Source organism: Thamnophis elegans, chromosome 1, assembly GCF_009769535.1.
Source record: "Thamnophis elegans isolate rThaEle1 chromosome 1, rThaEle1.pri, whole genome shotgun sequence".
Lineage (NCBI taxonomy): Eukaryota > Metazoa > Chordata > Lepidosauria > Squamata > Colubridae > Thamnophis > Thamnophis elegans.
The window spans coordinates 97232868-97254320 of record NC_045541.1 but is presented as its reverse complement, the minus strand read 5'-3'; the positions used below and the strand labels follow the sequence as shown (position 1 = coordinate 97254320).

General features: G+C 38.7%; 1 protein-coding gene across 1 annotated transcript in view; it reads left to right on the top strand.

Annotated features, from left to right (window-relative positions):
• Window positions 1–21453, top strand: part of NELL1 (neural EGFL like 1) — a 532597-nt gene that overhangs the window by 231281 nt on the left and 279863 nt on the right. The window contains exon 12 of the mRNA XM_032212957.1: window positions 10316–10444. Coding sequence (XP_032068848.1) covers window positions 10316–10444 — 129 coding nt within the window. The remainder of the gene's footprint in view (window positions 1–10315; window positions 10445–21453) is intronic.

Here is a 21453-nt window from a genome sequence, read left to right as displayed (position 1 = left end):
ACCTATCTAATATCAGCAGGAAATATATTTCTATCAGATGGATGCTAACTGCAGGAGGAACTTGGTTATTAGTAATTATTTGTCATGGTTGCATTGCAAAGCAGTGGTATCTGTAGCATATAAATAAAAGTATATGGCAGAAAGCAGTCCTTAAAATACCTTGATCTCAAGCCATCTTAACATAAACCCAAATCTGAACCTCAAATTAATAAAAAAGCCAATTAGCTCAAATCAAAGAAGCGGCTCTGAGGCAATTAATAGAATAAGATATGGCAATGAAAAATAAATGTTTATTGCTCCTTAGTAACAACATTTATTCCAGATTTTAGTATTGCCATATATAACTATATTTCAATATTAGAGCTGTATTTCAAATTCTATAGATAAAAGTTCAGGACTCTTGTGTACAAGGCTGGTGTTTCAAAATTCTGGCAAGTTGCTGTGGGTCATACAAAAGTTAGTGAATTGTTTGTGAAGCTTGAATTATGTCTACAACTTAATTTTGATTCAATATTAGATAGAGGTTGAAAAATATGAATATAATCACTCTGGTGCAAGAAAGGAAGGTTTACAAAGACATATTCTGTACTTCTCAGGAACAGCTATTTGAATTCACATATTGTACCTGTACTTCATATCTGTCAGGAATTTGTCAGAATGACATGCAAATATATAAACTAATTGTTTATGTTGAAGATGCTAGGAGACAGGCTTGTGATGGGGGTTCCCCCCGTTTTTGGAAATGGGGGGGGAAACACAGTTCTAGTGAGCTCTTATAAATGCCTTGAATGTACTTGTGTTACACTGCCTTGACAGACAGAGTAATATAAGCATGATTTTATTAAATTCTTTGCACATATTATATCAATAAAATAATTTTTAAAAATTGAGGTTGGAATTCTAAGCTTTGGAATTTATATATTTATTTTTAGAACTTAAGAACAGCTAGCAGATCTGTCCTCAAATCGATCACATTCAATTCTGATGTAAGGTGGTCATTTAAAATGAAGTGTAGGATGAGAAACAAATGGAATTAGATAAAATATTATTAGAAATGGGAGGAAAAAGGATCCTTAGATTATATAATTTTCTTTTAAGATATAAAATGGAGGAAGGGATGATAAAGAAGACAATGATTAGCTGGGAAGAAATTTTGGCCATAATGTAGAGTTAGAAAAATGGGATAAATTATGGGAAAGAAATTATAAATTTACAACAGCAGTAGCTTACAAAGAAAACCTCTATAAAATGTTTTATAGATAGCATTTATCTCCAGCGAGATTGGCCAAAATGTACCCAAATTTATCCCCCAAATGTTGGAGATGTAGCCACAAGTCTGGAACATTCTGTCATATGTGATGGACGTGCCCCATCACAAGGAAATACTGGTGCAAAATTCGGAAATGGTTGGAAGAAATTATAGAGCAAAAAATAGAACTGAAACCAGAAGCATTCTTATTAGGATTATTAGAGCAAAAAATGGATAAATAATCTCAATACATAATCATACCCATACTCATTGCAGCCAGGATTGCTTTCGCACAAAACTGGAAAAAATCAGTACACCCACAGATGAAACAATAATTAGAAAAGTACGTGCAGAGATGGACAAAATGACAATATAACTAAAAGAAAGAGAAGAATCAAATTTCTATAAAATATTGAATACAATTTATAAGTGGCTAGAAAATAGAAGCCAAAACAGAACATAGAGAATGTAAATATATGGGGATATAAATAATCAATATTATTATAAGTGTTAGCACTACTGTTGTTATATTATAGGACAAGGTTAAAGCAATAGGAAGGCAATGCAAAATGGAGAATTATAAAGGCTCAACAGGAAAACCGATACAGAAGGCTGTATAATTACTTTATATTATTATGTATGTTTTGTGTTTTTTCTTTCTGTTTTTAAAGATTAAAACATTCAATATAATTTTTTTTTTAAAAAAAAACTAAGTGTAGAAATTGAACTATGCAGCCTTCAGTTTCCCATTTCAGACATATGGGGAATAAGATAAGGTGACCAGACGTCCCGCTTTTGGCGGGACACACCCGCCTTCCAATGCATTTTCCCGCGTCCCGCCCGCCTTTTTAAAAGGCACGCTTTTTTTGGCGCTCGCAGCTCCCGCCCATCAGCTGCTAGCTTGCTGGGCTGGCTCATCGTTCTGTTCTCTATCCTACCAGATGAGCCAGCCCAGCAAGCTAGCAGCTGATGGGCGGGAGCTGCGAGCGCCAAAAAAAGCATGCTTTTAGCCTTTTACCTACTACCTACAAATTTAAGCCAGCCCAGCCTCCCACTCACTGATTGGATTGGCCTGGACTCCAGCCAATCAGTGAGCTGGCTGGGATGGGAAATTTTCAGCACGCTTGCGCGAGTTTCCATTTCCTTTCTACAAAAGACGAAAGAGGTTGCAGCTGCGCTGACTGGTGAGTAATCTAATTCTAATCGAATTTTCCGCTCGCCGCGGCAGGAGGAGAGGGTGGGGGCAGCTGCAGCCGCCCGCGGCAGAGAAGTTCCACGCGGTGCAGGGGCTCCCGCCGCCCGGCAGAAGCCCCTGAACCGCGTGCGGGCGGCTGCCCCCTTCTCCTCCCTGTCCTCCTGCGGCCGCGAGGAGTAGTCCGTTCGTGCAGAAATTGCCCGCCCTGGCTGAGTGAATTGGGATCGCCTGCGGCCGCGAGGAATACTCCGTTCGTGCAGGAGTCGGGCGGCTCGGCTGCCCCCTCCTCCTCCCTCTCCTGCGGCCGCGAGGAGTAGTCCATTCGTGCAGAAATTGCCCGCCCTGGCTGAGTGAATTGGGATCGCCTGCGGCCGTGAGGAATCCATTTGTGCAGGGGTCCTCGCGGCCGCAGGCGATCCCAATTAAATTCACTCTGTGCGGGCGGCAGGCGCTGCGCCCACGAGGAGCTGCCTCTTCGTGAATGGGATCGCCGCCTCCGAGAGCATGGGCGCAGCGGCTGCCGCCCGCACAGAATGTCGTGCGGGGGTCCCGCCGCCCGGCAGAAGCCCCGGGACCCAGTGCAAATTCGCTGCGCGAGGTGAAACGGCCGGCAGCAGCCTCGCTCTCCTGCTGCGGCTTCTGTTTCAGTAGGGAAGAAAACTTCCTTTCGCTTCCCGGGCTTCTGCCTCCCGGCAGAAGCCCCGGGACCCAGTCAAATTCGGGAAGCGAAAGGAAGTTTTCTTCCCTACTGAAACAGAAGTCGCAGCAGGAGAGCGAGGCTGCTGCCGGCCGTTTCACCTTGCGCAGCGAATTTGACTGGGTCCCGGGGCTTCTGCCGGGCGGCAGAAGCCCGGGAAGGCGAAAGGAAGTTTTCTTCCCTACTGAAACAGAAGCCGCAGCAGGAGAGCGAGGCTGCTGCCGGCCGTTTCACCTTGCGCAGCGAATTTGACTGGGTCCCGGGGCTTCTGCCGGGCGGCAGAAGCCCGGGAAGGCGAAAGGAAGTTTTCTTCCCTACTGAAACAGAAGCCGCAGCAGGAGAGCGAGGCTGCTGCCGGCCGTTTCACCTTGCGCAGCGAATTTGACTGGGTCCCGGGGCTTCTGCCGGGCGGCAGAAGCCCGGGAAGGCGAAAGGAAGTTTTCTTCCCTACTGAAACGGACGCTGGCCGCAGGAGAGCGAGGCTGCTGCCAGCCGTTTCACCTTGCGCAGCGAATTTGACTGGGTCCCGGGGCTTCTGCCGGGCGGCAGAAGCCCGGGAAGGCGAAAGGAAGTTTTCTTCCCTACTGAAACGGACGCTGGCCGCAGGAGAGCGAGGCTGCTGCCAGCCGTTTCACCTTGCGCAGCGAATTTGACTGGGTCCCGGGGCTTCTGCCGGGCGGCAGAAGCCCGGGAAGGCGAAAGGAAGTTTTCTTCCCTACTGAAACGGACGCTGGCCGCAGGAGAGCGAGGCTGCTGCCAGCCGTTTCACCTTGAAGGTGAAACGGCCGGCAGCAGCCTCGCTCTCCTGCTGCGGCTTCTGTTTCAGTAGGGAAGAAAACTTCCTTTCGCCTTCCCGGGCTTCTGCCGCCCGGCAGAAGCCCCGGGACCCAGTCAAATTCGCTGCGCGAGGTGAAACGGCCGGCAGCAGCCTCGCTCTCCTGCTGCGGCTTCTGTTTCAGTAGGGAAGAAAACTTCCTTTCGCCTTCCCGGGCTTCTGCTGCCCGGCAGAAGCCCCGGGACCCAGTCAAATTCGGGAAGCGAAAGGAAGTTTTCTTCCCTACTGAAACAGAAGCCGCAGCAGGAGAGCGAGGCTGCTGCCGGCCATTTCACCTTCAAGGTGAAACGGCTGGCAGCAGCCTCGCTCTCCTGCGGCCAGCGTCCGTTTCAGTCACTTCCCTTGTCCGTCTTGATTGCTGGAAGCAGTAACAAACGGCGCGTCCGCTCCGCATCGCCCTGACAACCACCCCAGCCGGCGGCTACTGGGCCTCGCTGGAGTCAATTGAAAACTGCGTTCAGCGCTTTGAGGACCTGAGGCATCTTGGGAAATGTAGTTCCCTATCAGAAAGAATGGAGTAGCTGCGAATTTGTAACAACATAATATAACTTGGTGCTTCGCAGGTTACGAAAATCTCGTTTGATTTGCACACTGTTTTTTAAAAGTTAGATAAAGAAATTATGCTGTGAAAGCGACTAGATAGCCCCCCTCCCCTTCCTGTGTGTGAGAAAGGGAAGGAGAGGAAGGAAGGAGGGAGGGGGGAGGAAAAGAAGAAGGGAGGGGGGAGAAGATGGAAGGAGAAAAGATGGATGGAAGGAGAAAGAATGGAAGGAGAAGGAGGAAGATGGAAGAAGAAAGGAAGAAAAAGAAGAAGGGAGGGAGAAGGAAGGAGGTAGGAAGAAAAGGGGAAGAGAGGGAAAGAGCAGAAAGACAAAGAGGATGAAGTTGATAGGCAAGAGGAAGGGGGAAGGAAGGGAAAAAAGAGGGAGAGAGGAAAGAAGAAAGGATGGAACTAGAAAGGAAAGAAGGGAAGGAGGGAGGAAAGGGGAAGACAGGGAAAGAGCAGAAAGACAGAGAAGGTGAAGGTAGATAGGCAGAAGGAAGGAAGAAGCAAGAAATAGGAAAGGAGGGAAGGAGAAAGGAACAAAAGCAAAGAGGAAGGGAGAAATGGAAAGAGCAGAAAGACAGAGAAGGTAGATAGGCAAAAGAAATGAAGCTGAAAGAATGGAAGGAGGAAGGAAGAGAAAAAAGGAAGAAGGGAGTGAGTGAGGAAAGGAGATGATGGAAGGAGAAAGGAAGGAAGAGAGGGAAAGAGCAGAAGATGGATATGTTGGCATGAAAGGGATCCGGGCACAATCTCACCTGTTCCAAGTAAAGTTGCCTTTTGCAATTGGCTACCGGTAATCCTCGACTTACGACCAGGATTGATCCCCCAATTTCTGTTGCTAAGGGAGACGTTTGTTAAATGATTTTTGCCTCATTTTGCGACCTTTTATTGCCACGTTAAGTGAATCATGGTGGTTGTTAAGTCAGGAACATGGCTGTTTAGTGACCAAAATTACAATGGCATTGAAAAAAGTGACTGATGACCATTTTTCACACTTAGCGACCATTTTCACACTTAGCGACCGTTGTGGCATCCTCATGGTTACGCGATCAAAATGTTGATGTTTGGCAACAGATTCGTATTTCTGATGATAGTTTGAAATGGTGACAGTATAAATTATTGCTGGTGTAATACTTAACAATGGTTTTTAAGGATTTCTTTTATTTATAGAATACCTTTTTTATTATTTTGGGGGGATTTTTACTTTTAAATTGTTTATAAAATGTATTTACTACAAGAAATGTTCCTTTTTGCAAATGTGATCTTTGCAAATCTTTGTGATGCAATATGTTCAGACCAGGTTTATGTGTCTCAAAGTGGCTGCTATTCTATGGGCAGGCCAGGTTGGTGCAAGGCAGCTTTGCCAGATTTGGTGTGTTTCACCCTCATTGAATTTTATATCGTATAAAGAATGGAAGGAGGAAGGAAGAGAAAAAAGGAGGAAGGGAGTGAGTGAGGAAAGAAGAGGATGGAAGGAGGGAGGAAGGAAGGAAGAGAGGGAAAGAGCAGAAGACAGATAAGGTGAAGGTAGATAAGCAAGAGGAATGAAGGAAGAAGTGAGGAGTCTCGAGGAGGGGGAAAACATTTAGTGACCAAAGTTACAATGGCATTGAAAAAAGTGACTGATGACCATTTTTCACACTTAGCGACCGTTGCGACCATTTTTCACACTTAGCGACCGTTGCAGCATCCTCATGGTCACGTGATCAAAATTTTGTTTGGCAACAGATTCGTATTTATTCTGGTTTCAGTGTCCTGGGGTGACCTTTTGACAAAAAAAGTTTTTTTAATCAAGCCCCCCCCCCCCCCCCCCCCCCCCCGGTCAAGGGTGTCCCTCTTTTCCAATCTGAAAATCTGGTCACCTTAGAATAAGAGCTTAGAAGCGCTTTCTCTTTTAATCAATCTCAGTTTACCACTGGTTTAACTATGGTTAGTTGCAGTGAAACAGCTCTAAGCCACATTTATAGCTTTTTAAAACTGACTGTGATGTTAATCACAGTTTGTTATTGAGATGATACCTCACACAGTAATTAAACAAAAGCAAATTTTCTGGTCTTTTCCTCCCAATTAGATGGAGAAAGAAAAAAAAGGGTGGTGCATCAGCTGAAGGTTACTATGATTTAGGCTGATATCATTAATTTAGTTAGTGAGTCAAACTAAAAAACATTCTCTAAAATATTAGAGAAGAACCTTCTTTATGGGTGTCAGACTGAACCTATGATATGCGGCATTCAAAACACATGCTGTATTCTTACAATCTTTTCCCAATCATTATAAGCATGATTTGACTTAAGAAATTTTAGGATAGTTAATGACATGAATTTTAATTACCTTAAGTAATTAAGTAATCTACATAATTATAGGTATTCTGAATCTTTGTTTTGAAAATATCCCCCAAATTTTGCAATATGACAGACTGAACTTTTTAAAGTTCTTTGTTAATTGTTTTGAATATTTGCAGTTTGAAAGTAGGATATTAATAGAATAATATATTGTACTGTTAAATAGTGATTTGTTAGTTTTGATATGTTCATTTACAAATTTATTGTATTCGCTGATTTTAATTCTGTGCTGCCATGAATTTTTTTATACGGCCACAGATCTTTGATAGTGTAAGTAAAATAAAATAAAATAAATAAATAAAAATTAATGGGGAACCTAATTGACAAATTGACCAATAAACTAGATAGAATTGTCTCACAAACTTAGAATAACACCAATTAATTGGCTGATTAAATTGGCTTTTCATCATGTGACCTAGAAAAGAAAGTATTTTTAGTGGCTGCCTCTATGGTTTGGAATTTCCTCTTCATCTTTCCTCTTGGGTTTCTGGAGAAAACAGTTAAGAGTTGCCTTTTGTAATAATCTCAATTAAAAGATATATTGGACTGTGGGGATGCTCAGGAAGACACATAACCTTGTATGTGCTTTTCCCCCCTTTGTTCTTTTCAATGTTGTTGGAAATTACTTATTTGGGGTATAATATTTATTTTTGTATTGTAAAATTTCTTTTCATTACATTTAGGTCTAGTTGCCTGGAATTCCATTCCATATGTTTGAATTATCCTGTTCAATTCTTAAATGTGTGACATAAATATAAATTAATAATATAATAATGATTATATAATATATATAATAAAATATATATTTTAAAATAATAATATATTGTTGACTGCTCAGAGCTTTTCTAAAAGGGCAGCACACAAGCAAAATGAGCAAGAAATTAAATTAAATTCAAAAGACCCTAATATTAGGCCCTTTTATTCAGTATTTACAAAGGAAATAATATTATTTCAGTATTAATTAGAAATAATATGCAATACATGTCAAGATAGTATAGTAAACTAAACTTTCCACACACAGTAGTTTGACATTTATAATTCCAGACATTCTTTTCTTGATTATCTTCAGGTATGGAATAATAAGAAAAGATAACTCAGAATGCTTTCCATAATTAGGTATTGTTAGCTCAACAGGTTTTTTTTTTGGGGGGGGGGGGTAAAGCAGTCATATAAAATGTTGGAATATGGTTCATTACTACTAATATAAGCATTTTTGCATGATTCTTTATCTGAAGTGGGCAAAAGAAATATGATATCAAATAATTGGATTATATGTGAGAAAAATTATGTCTATTCTAATATAATCCTTGTTTCTTTGAAAATAAATCTTTCTGGCTTAGCAATGATTAAACATACATAGAGAATCAGTTTGATGTAGTGAATAAAATACCAGGCTATAAACCAGGAAACTACTTGTCTCTGAAGATGAAAGTTGGGTGATTTTGGGCCACTACCTTGATCTCAGCGCAGCCCACCTCTCAGGGTTATTGTGGGGCAAATAGGAAGCACTGTCTTGACAAAAAAATAGTCAGGAAAAATTTAATAAATAAGATTGCAATCAAAATAGTTTGGAACAATGAGTGAATTGTCAAATTCTTCCAATTCCAATTTAATTCTTCCAATATGTCTAATTTGAGTGATCCCTTTAGGAAACTAAGGGCATAACCAGTTACAATATTCTTCACCAATGTGAAATAAGATTGTCTACCTATTCCCGAAGCATGGAATTTGATTACTGCTATAATTAGCTTAAAATGATAAATGGGTCATTGCACAGTCAAATAATTTAAAGGAAAATTTAATCTAGTGGAAGCAATTGTAATAAAGATATAAGGATGCCCTCATCAAAGGAAAGCCAAGTATAGGAAAATTACACTACAACCTTGATTGAGGTGTGAAGGATTCAGCTGTAATATTTGAAGAGGTCAAAGGCCTAGCGTGTAGTGCTTTTCAAAAAGATTCACTGTTTGGAAATTTCTAAGTATATTTTAGGTTTTAGAAAATCATTATTAAATTATTTCATCATGAGTATTCATGGAGTGGGGTAAGACAGAAAGAAACAGAGGAAAAAACCATGTTGTAAATGTTTTATCTGCTCTACAGCAATTCCTGTAATGTGAAAACTCATATCAGGCAAAGCACTTTTGCCAATACAGGTATAGTTGTGAGAAACTGAATACACTTTTAAATTATTTCTAATGAAATATCAATTATATTTCAGTTTTTGATAGCTTGTACACCAAAAGAAAAATTATTTTTTTTCTGACATCCATGAAACAAATTTGTTTTGACTCCTTTACTTTTCATTTCAGGGCCCCCAAATAGATGGGGTAGTAACCACTGCTGCCTGCTGGTTGCCATTCAAACTACCATTTAATTAGTCAAGGGAATTATTTTTAAAATTTAAAATGATACTGAGAGTAAATAATGGGAAGAGTAGACTGGGATCCAGGAGGGTGGTCTTCTAGACCAACCCTCTGCTGAGGCAGAAAACCCAATCACATTTCAGACAAATGGTTGTCCAATCTCTTAAAAACCTGCAGGCCACTTCTCTGGCTGACCTCCATCAGAACTTGGGTCTGGAGAGACTCTTGGAGAGCCGAAGGGAGGCTGAGGGCAAGGGGTGAAGCAAAGCTGATCTTTGCCTTCTCTCCCAAAAGCACTCCTTGGGCCCAGCCACTTCTGCAGCAGGATACGTATCCCCCCCCCTTAACATTTCTGAAATGTTAACTTTTAACACCGGACTGGGCCACATGGATGAAATAACGGTAAAAAAATTGTGGATAGCTGCTACTACAGTATCTTTCAGAAGGCCGACACTAGGTGCCTGGGGTGCATTGCTTGGCTTCCTGCTTTTGTGGCTGCAATTGATGGCAAAAGCAGCCGCACTTGCTGAAGGCAGCAGCCAAAGTGGCACCCATGAGGCAGTTTTTCTGTGGAGGGAATTAGGTACCATTAGGTAAGGAAGGCACAAGGCATGTGTGGTGCATTGCTTGGCCTCTGGCTTCTTTTGCAGGTGCAATTGTCTGCAAAAGCAGCCACACTTACTGGAGGCAGCAGCCGGAGCACCTCAGCTGATCCATGGGCGCCAGTTAAGACGCTGAGCAGCCCTGAGATGACCAGGCAAGGGAAGGGCTGCCTCCTGTGCTGGCTATGCCCATAGGGCTTATTTTGTGGGGTAGGACTTATATTAGGCCTGCTCCCCAAAAATCAGGCTAAGCGTTACTTTTTCAATTGGTCATATTTTTGGGGAAACACGATATATACTATAAGTAAATGGCATGCTCAGGGGAAGAAAGTCTATGTCCTTGGTTAAATGTGTACATTAATCAGTAGTATCTATTTTCTGATGCCTTAATATGAATAAATGAATTGCATAAATGCTATTTTACAGTTAACTTTTTTATTCCTTACAGATTTATCCAAAAGTAAATGCATTTCATTTTTCAGGACATAATTTCTGTGCACAAGGGCACCGATGTGGTGAAAATTCAGAGTGCAGAAACTGGAACACACGAGCTACTTGTGAATGCAAAAGTGGTTATGTCTCTGTCCAAGGGGATTCTGCCTATTGTGAAGGTAAATAACATGCTCCTGAAAGTAGCTTGATTGTAATCTAGTGAGAAATACTTAGCTAAAACAAAGACCATGCAGAGTGTTTCATTATGAAGTTCAGTCTTCACGGCAGCACTAATAATATTACCCACACTTGAATTTTTTTCATTTAGAAAGAGCAGATGATCCAGAGAAAAAGTTATACTGAAATGGATTTACTTCTTAACATGCAAAAGTGCTATCTCCTGGCCTATTTAGCTTTGTCATACAGATGTCAAGTATGCTGCTTATTACACTGATAGGAAAAATAACACACTTGAGAAATCAAATCAATGCTTTTTGAAAAATGATATAAGAATCATGTGTGATTTCATTCGATACCTTGGGAAATTTAAAGCCTACCAAAAGTTTTTCTGAATAATTTGTTTTTATGTCTGAGATGTCCTTTTATGTACTCTTGGAAAAATGTTGAAATAAATAGTTTTGTCATTATAAGTCACATATATGCAGAGCTAGCTCTGGGTTGAAAATGCAGAAAGGTGCATATTTATTTATTTGTTAAATTCCACTAACTCTGCATCATTAACACTCACTTCATTCTCTTAATTGGATTCCAAAGACTAATTGGGTTGCCTGTTAGACATGTGCTTACTGCTTTGCATCTGGTATAATCATACTCAATTATATGGTAGTTGGTTGCACTGAAACAAATTCTGTAGAGTTTTATAGTATATACAACACATAGGCTATCATCAGTTGTAATATTATAGTACCATTTAAATACTAGCTTTACCATATGGATCAATAGTTTCCCTGGAGTATACAATAACCTTAATTTCAGTGCAGGTAATTTTCTTCTGATTCTAGGTGGTATTGTTCGGCAAGTCTTCATTTAAAAGAAATGATTTAACATTAAGGCCCATGTGAATCTCATCAGTAAAGAGATTTATGCTATAGAGGTAATTGTCAGGTAACATCCCCAACAAAAGAAGACTCCGAGGCTCGAGTTTCCTCAAAGTTCCTTTTTATTAGAGATGTCATAGTGGCACATCTGGGAAAACCCGAATCTGAAAGTTTTCAGATTTTCCCCATGCCAATGAAAGTTCAAGTCCCTGCCCAGCACTCACATGTCCATCACATGGTCCAATCAAGCACCGTCCCAACTGGAGAGGCCTCCCAGTCATGCCACACCAGGTGCAGGGCAAGATGTCCTTGACTTGCTGAAAAAGGAATATTATTTAAACTATATATCCCATACTCCATATAAATCTATGTCCCAGTTTCTCACAACAATACATGTGGTAGGCCTGAAGGCCCAATGCAAAAGATGGCTTCCAGGCCTGACAGTAATATGATTCTCTATCAAAGCAAAGAGCCAACTAATGTGATTCCTTGCCCAAACCAGAAAGGTCTCTGTGCACTTTTTCTTTCTTTCTGTTACACTGGAACAAAAGTTTCCATCCTTGGCAAGAGCAAAATAGATAATAACTTGGAAGAAAAGCTGGTTCAAAAGAAATATAAGATCTCAGTTCGGATATTAACTTCAGATCAGAGATTAATCTTCAGACATTAAATTCAAATCAACTGAACTGCTTGAGGATATTCAAATTATTATAATTTAAATCATGATATGAGCATAATAGTGATCCCAATATTCAGCACAATTTAAAATCTAATAAGAGGCTTGAACTGCTGTGGTTATATAATTATTTATATTTTGCTGTAAATTGATAAAAGCCAAATGCAATTATGGTCTTGGACCAGCATAAAATGCAAATAATTCTGCCATACAAATATTTGAATACGAATATATGAATACAGGCTTTAAGTAACTATTTAAAGCAATTTAAAATATAATTTATGATTATCAATATTATAATTGCCAATTAGAAATAGGACAAGGAGAACATTTTAGGACTATTATACAAGTAGAATGAATCTTAATATTTACTATATATACCAACCAAAAAATGCTACCTCTTAGTGCCCTGTTAGATTGACATGCTGCAGAATAAGATTTTGCAAAAATCTTACTGTGTGTGAAAGAGAAAAAAAGATGTGAAATTGGCTTGAGTGACCAGTTATTACAGTCAAAAGTGGGAAAAAAGGATATTACGAATATCTCTATAAACTGGTTATAAAGTGATTTTTCCCTTAGAAGCATTGTGCCTTCTACTTTTTATATATTGTCAGAAGAATCATTCACTTTGCTGTATGCCATTTATTTATAGTATTTATGAATTTCATCTTCATGGATCTCTTCTTTTCATTTCTTATAAATGCTTTCTTTAAAATTGATCCTGAGCTTCTTTCTTTCCGTCTATAACTGAGACGACAAAGAGACACTTAGCTGACAAGAAGTTAAAATGTACTGTCGAATAAGAAAAAAAGAGCTGTTGTTTAGTAGAAAGAGATAGAGGGGAAAAAATCAGAATAATAGGTACTGCCATAAAGCTGTTATTTCCCATACTTTTGAGTAGTGAAGATCTGTAAATCTATGGTTTTTCATATCTTTTTGAAATGAAAATGACCATTAACATGCAACTCATGAGTCACAACCCTTAAATTATAGCAGGAGCTCCTGCCATTGGAAAGTGTATTCCATAGGAATTGTAAGTCAAAAATTGCTCTATCAATGTTGCAAGCATTCTTTTCAAATCAATAAAAGACCATTTTGGCAGCAGCTTAAAAAAGATTCATATTGGCTGCATATTTATTTTCTTCAACTACTTGTATTTGTTAAATTTAATTTATTCATGTGTATTTTTGCCAGAATTTGTTGTAAAAATCAAATCCAGAAAGCACACACAGATAACTGATTCAGCAGGATTGATTTAAATAAGAAACTTCTTTATATGCAAGGATATCTATCTATCTATCTATCTATCTATCTATCTATCTATCTATCTATCTATCTATCTATCTATCTATCTATCTATATACACACACATACATACATACATACAATACCAACAGCAGAGAACAATTTCATTTCAGTTCATATCAGCAGACAAGTCCAGACTAATTTTGTTTCAGAGCTCAGAGCTTAATACAGCTAAGCCATGCCCATAAACTTCTTACTTATGTTTATGTTACCATGTTTCTGCCAGTTCATGAATATTCTGACAATTTTCTTTGAGGCATTCTTGGATTTTGTGTAACCTGACAAGAATTTAAGGGCTTTAGCTTAAAATTACACTGGTCAGTTAGCACTTTGATCACTATACCAATTGCAACTAACCATTATGGCAAGTAGTTTGGGAGAAGTCTGCACTTTTTAGAAGGGATTTACATTTGAAATTAATTGGTGTACTGTGAAAGGAAACCCCAAGCTCTAGAAATATTAAGGCAGATGTTTGATAATTTTAATAGGATACAGTGTATGGATGCTGGGTTGAAGAAAACTTTCTCTGGATATATGATGGTGTATGATATGATAAGTAACTCATTTCTAAAATATACTAATCAGCAGTGGATGAACCACTATGTAAATTACCTGTAGTTCGATTTGGGGCTATGGGCAGGAACTTTGGTATGTAGTCTTCCAATTCATTTTCTTTTGAGTATGAAAATCAGACTGAACTTGCTTCTTATGAACTTTTGTATTCACACCATTTACCATGGTATTTCAGCATCACTTCTAGTGCATAAGGCTTCTTGGTTACTGGGAGATGCTAGATTTGAGGAATGGAGGGACAGAGTGGATTGAAACATTGGGATATTGGACATAAATTCTTTGTTTGGCCAATTGTTGCAATCCAGCCTCGCTAGGAAATGTGTGGAGGGAATTCTAGTTGCTTCTCACACTGACTCGAGAGCGTAGACAGCTCTTTTGTTAATAGTTGCTGTTTTCTGCTCATGTATTAAGGCAGGTGGTCTTTGCTCATTTTTCTCACTGGTGACTTATAGCATCTTCTAGGGTCATTCAATCATTGTTGCGGCAAAATAATAGTAATGCAGACAGGCTTTCTGTCATATCAGTGGTAGCCAGGTGATGCTATGAAGTTGTTATGAGTCACTATGGAGAAATGACTTTAGTTTGTTGTCCATCTGCTGGAATGCTGCATTTCCTCACAGTGTAATAGCTAGTTTCATAAAGTTAAAGCATAAATCTCTCCACCAGTAGCTATAGAAGAAACTATAGCCACAAACTAGTCCATTTTTCTGTCATTTAAATCATTGGAAATTGGACATTTCCTCATAATGTCCAATGATATGTGAAAAGTGTGCTGCACAGTATAAAAATGAATATATAAATTTGCTATCCTGTGTCTCTTCCACTGAATCTTTTAATTCTCTCTGACTAGAATTTGAAATCAGAGAAGGAATACCATTTGTTGAAGATAATCTATGGTTTTGAAAAAAAAAAGTGATATTCCTATTCAAAATTGAAATCCTTTACTGGCTCCACAGATGTTAAAATGTTCAGTGCAAGTTTTCACTAGAAGTTCGCCCATGCTAGTTATTTCTTCAAAAACAACAATAAGAAGATATATTATTGCTTGTGCTAGCATTTTAATTGCCTTTCAGATCTTTCCCATAACAACTTGCTATCTGCAACAGAGAGATATCTTAAGAACTAAGCTGAACATCTGACATAGATATATCTCTATGTATTTTCCTTGGTAGCAATAAAGAAGTAGTTTGTCACTGTCTTCTTCAGAATGTCTTGGCAGTTCCCTGTTTTATAACTAGTCTGCTTAGTTTTTGAGATTAGCCAACCTTCAGTTGTCTACTAAATAATAATCAATTCTAAAAATATTTATGATTATTTATTTATTTATTTATTTATTTATTTATTTATTTATTTATTTATTTATTTATTTATTTACCTTGTATGCCACCCACTCCCGGAGGACTCCGGGCGGCTCACAAAAGACAAGGGAAAGGGGGAAAACGAGACAAAGACAACATATTAAAAACAAAACCAACATTCACAATTTCCATGGAGGTAAATGCTTCTCAGCCCCCCACCAGCCTGCTGGAACAGCCAGGACTTGGTGGCTTTGCGGAAGGCCGGGAGGGTGGTAAGGGTCCGGATCTCAACAGGGAGCTCATTCCAGAGGGCCGGAGCTGCAACAGAGAAGGCTCTCCCCTGGGGAGTCACCAGCCGGCATTGGCTGGCAGATGGAATCCGGAGGAGACCTAACCTGTGCGATCTAATTGGTCTGAGAGAGGTAATCTGCAGGAGGCGGTCTTTCAGGTACCCAGGTCCGATGCCATGTAGGATTTTATAGGTAGCGACCAGCACCTTGAAGCGGATTCGGAGACTAATAGGTAGCCAGTGCAGCTCGCGGAGGATAGGTGTAACGTGGATGTACCTTGGTGCACCCACAATCGCTCGCGCGGCTGCATTCTGGACTAATTGGAGTCTTCGAACACTCTTCAAGGGCAGCCCCATGTAGAGCGCATTACAATAATCCAGTCTTGAGGTCACAAGGGCGTGAGTGACTGTCTGAAGGGCCTCCCGATCCAGGTAGGGTCGCAATTGGTGCACCAGGCGGACCTGGGCAAAGGTCCCCCTGGTCACAGTCGACAGATGGTGTTCTAAAGTCAGCTGTGGGTCCAGGAGGACTCCCAAATTGCGAACCCTCTCTGAGGGGTGTATAATTTCACCCCCCAGCCTGAGAGATGGAACAGTTAGCCAATCTTTGGGAGGGAACATCAGAAGCCACTCGGTTATGTGATGATGATGATAAGAATAATATAATAATCTATAATCAGTTCGTGGTCCAGCATTATTCAGAACCATCTGTAATATTTCAATGTGTTCTACTCTTCAGGTCTTAAAATAATATTGTATTTTCTATCTACTTACTGATGATCTTACAAATGTAGAAAACAGGTAAGTGCATGGTTTCCCTTGACCTGACCAAGTCACTGTATTGATTTTTATACAAGCAGCATGCTTGCTTCTAACTGCCCTCTTCTTCTATAGATCAGCCATTTTTCAGATGATGCCATAGGTACCTTTGAAAAGCATCTGCAGCATCAATTAATTACAAACACGCACAGCCTTCCTCCTATTGTCACTTTAGGACTTAGTAGCAATATTGCTGCACCATTTTGTTATACTTTGCCCTAGTTCTCAACTAAACCTCTAAAGGATGCTTCTTATATACTTATTTCCCCCCCCCCCTCATCTTACGTACACAGAAAGAAGCTGGACCTATTCTGGGACAGATCTTTTGGGACAGATTGTTCCCAAAAGAAATACACACATAGCCATTCCAACTTATCCTGCACTTTTAACATATTTCAAGCTTTTTACTATCCACATCCTTAATCCACCCCCCCCCATGTATTTTGTCCCCATTCCTGCAGATTTAAATTAAGCAAATATATGGATATAAAATCCATATACAGATGGATTTTATATCCATATATACAGATACAGATCATTACCACAAGTTTTTTTTAAACCATTACAAATAACATTCTGGAAAACATTTGGTCTTAGCCTGTAATAAACTATTTTCATTTTAGCAGTACTCCCCTCTATTCTTTTATGGAGAAAAACAACCCTGTGGGTGAGAGAGAGAGATGGAAAGTGACAGAGAGAATGAGCTAGAGAGAGAAAATGAGAATGAGCAAGAGAGAGAGAGAGAGAGAGAGAGAGAGAGAGAGAGAGAGAGAGAGAGAGAGAAATTCAAACTCACACACTTTATTTCCATAGCTCAGAAGGTGCCCCAGGGTGAATTAGAATCTGAGTTTCCCTATTCTATCTATACAGCTGCATTTTCCCCCAGTATCTTGTTCTATAAAGTAAGTTTGACAGTGGATAGTCTAGACTGCTTTTATAGCTATCCGCTGGGTTTCTAACTAGATTCTAAGTGATGAAATCATTTTTTTTTTGCTTTCCAAGACTTATTTTTATTTTTTATTTTTCCTTTTCTGTGACTGAATGAAGATTGGAGAGAAATATTAGTTAATATGAAAATACATTCTAATTGTTCAGCTTTGGCTCCAGGTATCAAAGTTTGGGCCTGCTTTCAACAAGGAGTAATGGTATATTTGAATTTATTTTTTTCCCCTGTTATTCTTATGTTTAATAGAAAGGAGATGTAGTAGCTATATTAGATGACTAGCTGAAATGCTATTAGGGGCAAAAGGTTTCTGATTGACTACATTGGAATTGTTGATTTCAAAGGTCAGTTAGTTATTATTATTTTCCCCTCTAATGTAAAAATAAAAGCAACAGTTCTGTTTACGCACTTAATCTCTGTTCTTTAAAAGCCTTGTTGGATTATGCTTCTAATGTAGTGGATGTGTTCAATGGATCATCTTTTCTTGGAAGATCGTGAACAGAAATATTAAATTCTCATTTAGAATTAAATGTTCTTAGTCAATAATGCAGAATTAATGAGTTCTTTGTACATTTTTATTCCTTAAACTAACGCTCCATTCTGCTTAGTTGCACATTTAATTGGTAATAATTTTAATTATATTCTTACTTGGAAACTGAGTGATTGAGAAAATCGGATCACATTAACATATTTCTTCACTTCTACATTAATCATTTCAATTGAAAAATATTCTCATTCTGGTTGTAAATCAAATGAAAATATAAGAAGATTCTCTGCTTATAACTCAATTTTTAGTTAATTTGTCTCAGGAAATTACACTGAGATTGTTTAATCATATCAGCTTTGAAATGGCCTGTATGGTATAATTGCTTAATTCCCCCCCCCTTACAATAAATAACTTGAAGGAGCAAGTTAGCTAGGACATTTCTATTTCTTTGTATTCCAAGTAAACATGACTTTAGATTTTTGCCAGATGATCACTAGTATATCTTACTAGTGTTGAAATACTAGTGTATTTCAACAACCACATACCTAAATGGGAAACTTTTCCAGTGCATATCTTTTAAATAGCAATGATAGTAAATAAACCTTCTTCAATATATATTGTGGGTGGGTGGGTGGGTGGGTGGGTGGTATGTGCATGCGTATGTGCCTGCCTCTCTTTCTGTGTGTGTATATATCTCTGTGTGTATGTGTGTATGTTCCAGCATAACTCTAGAACACCTTGAGCAATTTTAACCAAACTTGGTACACAGACAATTTACTCTCTGGAAACAAATACTGTGGGGGTAAGACACCCCGAAATACTGTGAGGGAATACTTACTCCCACAAATACTGTGGGGGTAAGAACACAAACATGTGTGTGTGTTCTGTTAAGATACTGCCTGTTGTGCTTTAAAATGGCTTCTACTGTATGCCTTAAAATGGTTTCTACTGTACAGCATAGTGGAATTGCCATGGTAATGGCTTCACAGTATTCCACAAGGGGGTCCCTGTAGTAAGGGGGGGGAAATACAACATTAGAAATTATGTTTGGTCTGGAGATTTGTGAATGTCTAATACAGGATTGGGATAAACAAATACCCATGTAATGCCAGGTTAACAGCTAGTACAAAATATTTGGTAAGCTACATATTTTTCTGTGGACCAGGTTTTGCAAAACTGTGAAGTGTTCCTATCTTGGGGAAATGCAAAGTCCATGAGAAGTATGAAGAACCTTTCAATTACATTGCTACACTGAATCCCAAATTTTCCCCAAAGTTTCATTATATTGTTTTCATTATTTAGTTCACTTTGGTTTTGAACTTTTTTAGAGAGGGGATATACATTAAAGTTCACTAAAGTGAAATGTGATGATTAAAAAAAAGTTTAGAAGCTCCCATTAAAAACCAAAAACCACTCTTTTACAATTTCTTCATAAAGTAATGAAATCTAAGTTATGCAGGATGTGTGAGTATGATTGGGTTATTTGCTGTTGCCAAGACATACATCTTCTGTTTAGTCATAATACAATAGCCAAGAACATCCACATGATTTAATTTAGGTGAAACTGTTGTTGCAGAAGTCGAAAGGAATTGTGGTATGGCACTTCCTCCCTCAACCTTTTATGCCAGGAGATGCCTGCAATCAGAAAATTGACATCAGCAGTGCACGATACCTTGCTTGTCTGTGGATAATTACTCCTCTTTTGTCAGTTCTCCAGCACAAATGCAGTTAGTACTGCCATTTCCTTTCAGTTCTAAAAAGGTAGTTTTTTAAAAAAAGGCTTTTAAATCTTCTGATCCAATTTAGTAAATGCTTCTCTGTTAACACAAAAAGATCTAAATTCTTCAAAAATGAGTCCATACTGCCATTTTACTGCCTTTTTACATCACTTTTCTGCTTCTTATAAAATGTTATTATAAAGATTAAAAATCTACATGAAATATTGCAAGTCCAATAATTTATTTAGCTGTATGCTAAATAAAATATCATATAGCAATTGAATACTTTATCTGGCCAAATGTGACGATAAACACAAGGAATTTGTCTCCAGTATAGAAGTAGTGTACATACAAAGAAACGGAATAATGATAATCATCTTCATAATAATACATACAGAGCGTGATTCTGAAGTTTGTGCTACAGAGGGTATTTAATATAAATCTAATATTACTCAGAAGGTATCTAATACTAATAATAGTATAGCAATAGCAATAGCACTTAGACTTATATATCATTTCATAGTGCTTTTACAGCCTTCTCTAAGCCGTTTACAAAGTCAGCATATTGCCCCCAACAATCTGGGTCTTCATTTTACCCACCTTGGAAGGATGGAAGGATGAGTTAACCTTGAGCCAGTGAGAATCAAACTGTCAAACTGCAGTTAGCAATCAGCTGAAGTAGCCTGCAGCATTGTGCCACCTTGACTCTGTAGAAAAAATTGACAAGTACTACATCTGTAAATTGAATGATAGACTGAGGCAAAGAAGGCTTCCGCTCACTCCTTAATCCAGTAACTGAAAAAACCTCCATCCAATTCATGTCTAAAGAGATTCTCAGAACTGAAAAAGCTTCTTGGTGAGAAGCAAAACATCTTCAAGGAAAAACAAAGAAAGTCTAGGTTGCCTTTTGAAAACTGATTAGGAAAACAACTGATTAGGACTAAATGATTCATCACAGCTTAGCATTAGCATCTGTAACAAGAAATAAGATTTACATTATTTGAATAACTCAACCATAAAGTAATCATAAATTATTTTCAAGTTTGAAAATAATACAGAATGTGCATTAGGGAAAATACATAAAACCATCAAGCAATTTTATTTTAATATTAGACATAATGAAGAAGAATGTGGTAGAGATATTAACAGTCACAGATCATAATTATCCCAGATTTTATATAATAAATGGATAATGATTAATGTCTAGATTATGTGTGGTCTTCATAAAATACATGAAAGGAAGTAATGAATTGGAAGCAGTTTCTTTTTTTAACCTGAATTCTGTTTTCTTGGTGCTTTTTACTATATGACTTACTTTATCTATTATATTTCTCAGTTAGGGAGACTTGGTCTTCCACCATATTTACAACAGTAGTTGTCCAGTGACAATTTCACCTTCTCTTACACACCTCCCACCAAATATATTCTGAACATTATGTTCAGTTCTTCGGAAACGTTTCTGTGGGGGAACAGAATTCCCCCTCTTCTAGTACTGCTGAGGTAGGAAGTTTTATCAACGACAACAACAACAACAACAAAAGTCCCTTAAATATCATCCAGTGATTTTTTTTTTTTTGCAAATATTAAGCATCATGTTTTTTGAACAATGTCTTTTATCCTAACAAAAGGATAAAATAATTATTAGGATAACAGTAGCCTAATAATAAAAGAATTAAAATGAAAAATAGGTAAGTCAATAATAAACCTCTTCCTCTGAATTTATTTTGGAGGAAGATCCTGATGTCAATAATAGACTTTCCCCCCTGAATTTATTTTGGAGCAAGATCATGATACAATATGCCCCCTTTCTGTCCTTACTTGAAGAGCCAAGGTGGCGCAGTGGTTAAATGCAGCACTGCAGGCTACTGCTAGATCAGCAGTTCAGCGGTTCAAATCTCACCGGCTCAGGGTTGACTCAGCCTTCCATCCTTCCGAGGTGGGTAAAATGAGGACCCAGATTGTTGGGGGCAATATGCTGACTCTCTGTAAACCGCTTAGAGAGGGCTGAAAGGCCTATGAAGC